Source organism: Megalobrama amblycephala, linkage group LG2, assembly GCF_018812025.1.
Source record: "Megalobrama amblycephala isolate DHTTF-2021 linkage group LG2, ASM1881202v1, whole genome shotgun sequence".
Lineage (NCBI taxonomy): Eukaryota > Metazoa > Chordata > Actinopteri > Cypriniformes > Xenocyprididae > Megalobrama > Megalobrama amblycephala.
The window spans coordinates 36399595-36406533 of NC_063045.1; the positions used below are offsets into that span (position 1 = coordinate 36399595).

General features: G+C 37.4%; 1 protein-coding gene across 2 annotated transcripts; it reads right to left on the minus strand.

The window, feature by feature from the left end:
- Positions 1-1172: 1172 nt before the first annotated feature.
- LOC125257160 (multicilin) lies at positions 1173-5788 on the minus strand. Of its 2 annotated transcripts, none has more exons than XM_048173641.1 (6): positions 5424-5788; positions 5274-5334; positions 4974-5035; positions 3303-3413; positions 2692-2739; positions 1173-2274 (listed from the first exon to the last, which is right to left on the minus strand). In XM_048173641.1, exons 1-6 carry the CDS (start codon positions 5460-5462, stop codon positions 1645-1647), a joined length of 951 nt encoding a protein of 316 aa, XP_048029598.1. In that variant the 5' UTR covers positions 5463-5788; the 3' UTR covers positions 1173-1644. The 2 variants fall into 2 exon arrangements, with proteins under 2 accessions (XP_048029598.1, XP_048029592.1); XM_048173635.1 differs by having other exon boundaries at positions 5274-5337.
- Positions 5789-6939: the final 1151 nt, after the last annotated feature.

Genomic DNA, 6939 nt, shown 5'->3' on the forward strand with positions numbered 1-6939 from the left:
TCTCATTGTCCATTGATAAACGGTGTGGTATGTCAGCTTTATCCTCTCATGAAAAGTGTCTGTTTGAGTCATAAATAGAAAAACATTTCCAAGATGGCTGCCGAGTGAACAATCTTGAGTGTTGAACCAGTCAACATTTTGTTATCCCACAAGGCCACGGGAGCCGAGGAGCCAAAGGTTTGAAAAGTTGAACCGTGAGTGCTGTACCTGTAGGTACCAAGAAAGTCCTTGTGGTTAAATTGTTTTTGCTAATACGTCACAGGTCAAAGAATTTCCAAGTAAAATTCTGATGACGGATATAGTGTGTCTGGGAGTGTATACATACTACGAATTACCAGCATACGCTCTTAAAGTCGGACTTAAAACAGAAGTTGAAGTAGTCTTTTCTTCCCTCTTGTGACATATATATCCAAGTGAAACTGGTTCTTGAACAAGAAAAAATGTAGGATGGGTCTTTTTTCATTTTGTGCATCAGGAATTGAAAGCTTCTAAAAGGGGTTTGCATAGCGATGCAATAGAAGAACCATTTTTCATTCCCCAAAGAACCTTTTAGACAGTGTGAAGAATATTTTAATAATCTGAAGAGCCTTTTTCCACTATAAAGAATCTTTGTTATGGAAAAGTTCCATGAATGTTAAAGATTCTTCATGGATGTCAATAAAGAAACTTTATTTTTAAGAGTTAAAGGTGCTAAAGAGGATGTTTTGTTTTATACATTTTTGCAATATTACTTGAAACTGTCTTTACTAACTGATAAAAGACTATTTATTAGGTGCACTGAAAGGAATAATATTAATATACATCATCTGTGCACGAGGTAGGGCCTTAAAAACATCAGCCAATCGTTTACGCGATCATCGCCGTGACGTTCTTTGTGCGAGACGTGCGCGGCTGCGCGCTCCAGTAACTTTCCACACTCCACAGGCGCCGCATGCAATGTTTTTGTCAGGAGACAGGAGTAACAACTACAGATTATGAGTTACCTGCGGTGAGTCCGACATAATGAATCCACTAACACCACACAGCGAATGCCGGTGGTAAACACTCGTGTTCCAATACTCGTGCACGAGTTTTGGGAGGCGTTCCCTCGACATGAGCTGTGAAGGAGGGAGGTTGTTCTTACGCATGCGCTCATTTCAAAAACTCACTAACAGTCTTTGGTTTCTCAGTCGACGCAAAGATCCTCTTTAGCACCTTTAAGGTTGTTCTCACTAAGGACGATAACTATAATGATAAAGATAGTTGTAAAAATCATTCTAAATGTAACAGAATAGCAGAGTCCACACCACAACTGTAAGAATAACAGCACAAAGGAACAATATTGTTGTAATCACTTTCAGAAATTGTTTTCCAGCTGATGAATCCATCCTGCTTTAAAGAGCTTGAGCTTTTAAAGTGGCAGAAGACAAAACTGCAGCGCACACTTACAATAAACAACAATATTGTCTGTTGGTGTGGACGCTAATATAGTCATCGTTATAGTTATCGTTCTTGGTGTGAACGGGCCTTATGGTTGACCAATGGCTGAGAAGATCTTCATAGAATTCAGTACATACTATGAAGGTGTGGGAATTCAGAAACAGCCTTGCTCAAATAAGGTCTGGCTGGTGTAAACATAGAATACACTTTGAATCATACATCTGTTCAGTGCTCATTAGGAACCCAAAGGAACCGACAAGATCCACTTGGTGTGTGAGAGGTGAATGCCTTTCCATGTGGGAAAACCTTTGTCTTTACTGTACTGTGGTCTCTGATTGCGGTCTTGAAGCACACAACTTTCCCATCATCACTGTTCATGTTCAGATCAGACTTGATGGATGGGGTTTCCGTAACCACCAGAAGTCCATGGAAAGCCCCAAATATGTTCTTCCTCTGTGCAATCAGCCCTTCAGAGGACATCTCTAGGCTTTGATTCTGAGTCAGCGTTGAATCTTCTATTAGTTGTTGAGGAGTCTGTTCATCCTGGTCCAGCTGGGCCTTCAGATGCTCCAAGTCTACCTGTACAAGTTCATTATCAAGCCTGAGCCACTTGGAACCTGACGGACAGTCCTCGGCATCTTCACAGAGAAGCTCATTCCAGCTGGACCACAGCTGCCGCTTGACCCCTGATGTTGGGCTTTGTGTGTCAGCAGTGGTGGAGTTAGTTAAAGCTGTGGAAGATGGATCCGATGGCTCTTCCTGTGTCAGCAGAGAGATCCAGCAGTGTTCAGAAGAATGGTCCTCTGTTGGACTCACTGAGGTACAGTGTGAGACTAAGTCTCTCTGGAACGAAGCCTATACAGGAAGTGGAATTGACAAACGGTCATTTGTGGGAGTGACAACGACAGTGTGGAGGTTAACGTGATATAACATGTTGCTGGATCAACATCTTTGTTGATCCTGGAACAACATTCCAATCAACCAATCAGATTAGAGAGACAAGTTTACAGTTTATGTCAAGTTTAGGCTTACAACAAGGGTTACACCATTCTTATTCACCTATCATTTCCTGCTGATTTAAGGGATAAATTATGGGTAGGGATAGGGTTAGGACTATGTTTTTGGACAGGAATGTTGTTCCTGTAGATGTTGATCCAGGAACATGTCTTGGCAAAATCATAGTGACCCAGTTTGGAGGTCGTACTGCTCTCTGGCTGCTAAACTTTCTCAGATGTGTGTTTAATTTAATGTAACAGTATATAAAATAGATACCTGCAGTCCTGGCTTCTGATTGGTCAAGTCAGCATTTTTGTTACTGTGCTAAAATCAAAAAAAAAAAAAAAATTCACATTTATAATGCAAAACAATTCCCATATATATACATATTTCATTATATATTTCATTCATTATCATTCAAATATTTTTGATCAAATGAACTGTGAAAAACATGAAAAACACAACCTATTTATCAGGGTTCCCATGATCAAATATCAACATGAATTCCCATTCACAGTGCATTTTACTTCCAAATCTGATGGTGAAACAGGATATTAAATTAGAAAATGGTTGGGCAGGACCTGATTTTATCAGTCAGGAGTTGATTGGATGGTGAGAAGTGGATGTTACATACTATAATGGAGCAAAGACAAACATTTTTTTCTTTGGAATAACAGTTGAAGTGTTCACAATAAGACCAGGGTTGTGCAATAAGAAGGTAAATAACTTTATGTTGACTTCAAAATTGTGACTTGAAGGCCTGTAATTTTTTTTTTTTTTTTGCTATGAGATTGCTCTTCATGGATGGAAGAGTATTTTGTATAGATTATTCACAACCATAAGGAACGTTCACTAAATTAATTTCTGGGGGCGAAAAAATGCTTTACATCTAGTAATGTAGTGTAATGCTCAGTCTGTTTAGCCAAATTTCTCAGCTGGGCATTCGCCACCTTCAGGGCAGATATTTCCTCTTGCTTTCTCCTGAGAGTGGCATGAAGCTGTGGAGAGAGAGACACATGATTATTACTCAGTAATAGAATTGGTGAAGTATGTGAGCACTGGTATGGAGACATCAGAGATGTGATTCATCTAGTCAAACATGTGGTCTCGGAACATCACGCACAGAATGAGCTCATTCAGAGTTATTCAGTTTGCATACCTGAACAAGTGAGGAATTATTGTCCAAGGGAAGGAATTGAATGTATCGGACGACATGCCACAGAATCTGAATAGATTGCCCAGTTATTTGAATTACAAATATAAGGATGCAGACAAAGTGTGGCCTGAACGACTTTTGCATTGACAAGATAATTATGAGTCACTAACACACAAAATAGAGAAGTGATCTTCAGTTATGTCACACAGGACATTTTTCTTGTGGAAAACAGCAGCTGCAGCGTGTGAATATTTTTTCATGACTCTGCTGTTTGCCGGTTCTCTAAAATGTTTTGAAGTCATTTAATCCCACGGGTTACTTGTGGCTGAAATGTATTGAAGGGTCAAAAAGGTGTTTTTTTACACGACTAAAGCTGTTTTACACGACTAAAGCTATTTAAAGCTATTTAATTCCAGTTTAATTACGGTCCTCAGACAAATTATGTCTGTTTTGTTGCATTAAGTGAAAGAAAGTACAAATTTAAAGAAATATACATTTATTCATTTCTGTTTTCCAAATAACTGTCTGGAAGTAAAAAAAAAAAAACTATATTATGTTACTTTAGTGTTTGCAACTTTGGAAATTAGTTGGGTTTGAGACATTAAGCATACTTTCACAACTGTGACCAAGAATAAACCACAAAAGCTTGTTTAGAAAAGGCAAGCAGTTTCAGTTTCAAACGTTTCATTGGTCAACCCAAGGAGTGAAATACAGTACATGTAGTAACTTCAGTTAGGGGCATTTGTGACTACTTAAAAAAAGAGAAACATCTTAAATCTGTTCATTTACATTTATCACATATCTTGGATTAAAGATCAGATCATGGCCCTAATCAACCTCTGAGTGGACTGGTATCATGGTTTGGATTTTAATTTTTATATATATATTTTTTTTTTTGTGAAATATTGGATAAATAAATAGCTTCTGAATTAAATTTAATATGGTTTGTGTGCAGATGGGTGAAATGCAGAGCACAAATTCAGAGTATGGTACACCATTCTTGGCCACACGTCGTGTCAATTTTACTTTCACTTGAACATAATGAGCAATTTACAAGCAATTTTTAAAAGGCTGGTCATTCTTGACCGGGAACATCAAATGTGTAACAGTGTTTTCAACACAGCATAAGGGTTTAAATTAATGGAATTGCTGATGTTTAAACTCCTCCAAATTAGAATCTCCCTGATTTTAACACTAGCCTATACATTTATGATAGAGGGAGGGAAATTAAAAAGTTTGGGTGGGGGACAAGCCCAAAACAGAGAAATTCTGGCGAATTTAATTAGACACATAATAAGACAGGTAATAACTAAAAAACACAAAGTTTATAGTGTATAATAAAAAATGTAAAGCAGTTAGAAGATCATGCAGAGATGTTATTGTTAAAGCTGCACTCTCTCACCAGCTCTAGAGAGAGATCTGTTTGCTCTGACACTTCATGTGGGACAGATGACTGACACTCCCCTGTGGTAAGAGTAAGATTAAAAAAATAAAAAAAATAAAATAACAACACTTTTTCTTTTTTCTTTCTTTTTTTTTTTTTTTTTTTTTTTTTTTTTTTGCAAAAAATATACAACTGAGAACAATAATATTTGTTTAGGAGCCTAATAAAAAGTAATTAAAACACAATGGTGTTTAACTTCTTAATTGTATATCCAACTACTCTGTCATTTTCTTATGTCTAAAATAAACCACATCTCACCTGTGGCAAAGTCCAACAGATCTTCATTAGGTGACTGGATGTCTGGGCTCGCTGCATTATCCTGCTGATGGAATGTATGTTTAATGTCATAAAATGACTCTCATGCAAATTCTTAAGCCTTTTACATTCATTGTACTGTAATAATACTACCATAAAATAAGACAGCTGAGTGCAGAAGCAGGTCTGCATGGTGAAGTGATGAGAGTGATCACGTGTGAAGAGACCTTGACTAACATCATCACAGCTCGAGCGGCGACCGTTGTCGTCAGGTGCGTGTATAGCGACGCGTGCCTGGACTCCGCGCGCTTCAGAGCGCCGTTCATTTCAGCGGCAACCGAAGCTCCGCCCACTTCATGCGCTGCTGTGTCCGTTGGAAATCCTTCACATCAGGACTAATAACTCATAAGTAGTCTATACATGGGTTTCATGTGACGTCACTGTATTCTATCGCCGCCATATTTGGGACCGGTCACAGCTGCGCGCCCTGTTTAAGTCTATGGTGACAGCAGCTACAACTACCAGAGGAAGGCCAACGAAACGCTTTCAGAAGGTTCACAACAAGTTTATAATATATCTTGGATATGTGGTGCTGTTAGCCGTTTCAACAGTCGTCAGAACTACAAATTTATTTGATCCCAAAGTAGTTAGATCGGCAGAATTATTGGCTTCATTCAGAAGGGACCACACCACTGGCAGCCAAACAGCAATGCACAACATTAATAACTGCTGGGACTGTCATTTACGTAACATTATAACGAGGACACTATTGTAATAAAATGTTGTGAATTCTCTGTGTTGTTGTTTCAGCGTGTTGTTGTGGTAAGAGCGCGTCGACTGAGTTAAACACTGATTACATAACTTGTTCAAACTTCACTTGTGCATTCGCGTCATTTTGTACAGATAAAACTTATTAATTTTATTAAGTATAAATATCTGATTATTCTCATAAAGGATGTGTTTCGTTGAGGTAAATAACCCACAGAGCTGATGATCATCTATAGCTTCAGCGCGAGCGCTCAAAAAGTAAGACAAAACATTAATATGATTGGGACTGTCTTCTTCTTATACATGATATTATAATCGTATATACTTGTAAAATAACGTTGTGAATTATTTGGGCTTATTTGCTGTGTTTCGGAGTTTCAATGAGGTTACTTCAAGTTCATCTGTGCGTGATTTTGTGCAAATACTAGTTGTAATATTTTTATTTTGTATTAATATCTGGATTATTTTATATAGGATGTGTTCCGTTGATTAATTAAAAAGTTGAAAGTTAATTAACTTTCAGTTTATGGGTTTTTTTATTCTCTTCAGCTTCAGCGTGCGCAGCTCAAACAGCAATGATTAAGTCATTAAAATGTTTAACGTTACTACACAGTATTATTAAAACTTTAATATTTCTTTTAGAAAACGAATGCATTATTTTTAATAACTAGCTCTTATATTCTAGTATTATTTTCATCAACACATAGTTTGATTAATAATAAGGATCATGAACAATAACAGATTTTTTTTTTTTGTATACAATAACATCAATAACAGATTCATTTTGATAACAGTATTATTTGAGCTGCGCGCGCTGAATGAACACCCGTAAACTGAAGCGCTTTGCTAGAAGGTTAATTAACTCAACAGGACACATCCTATGGTAATTCATATATATTTA

Excerpts from the sequence above, each read along its gene's own strand:
- LOC125257160 (XM_048173635.1), bottom strand. The coding sequence starts at position 5,462 with ATGCAGACCTGCTTCTGCACTCAGCTGTCTTATTTTATG. Across the intron at positions 5,036-5,273 it reads TCTGTTGGACTTTGCCACAG|GGGAGTGTCAGTCATCTGTC; the intron begins GTGAGATGTGGT and ends CTCTTACCACAG. Across the intron at positions 2,740-3,302 it reads ATTACACTACATTACTAGAT|CACAGTAACAAAAATGCTGA; the intron begins GTAAAGCATTTT and ends TTTTGATTTTAG.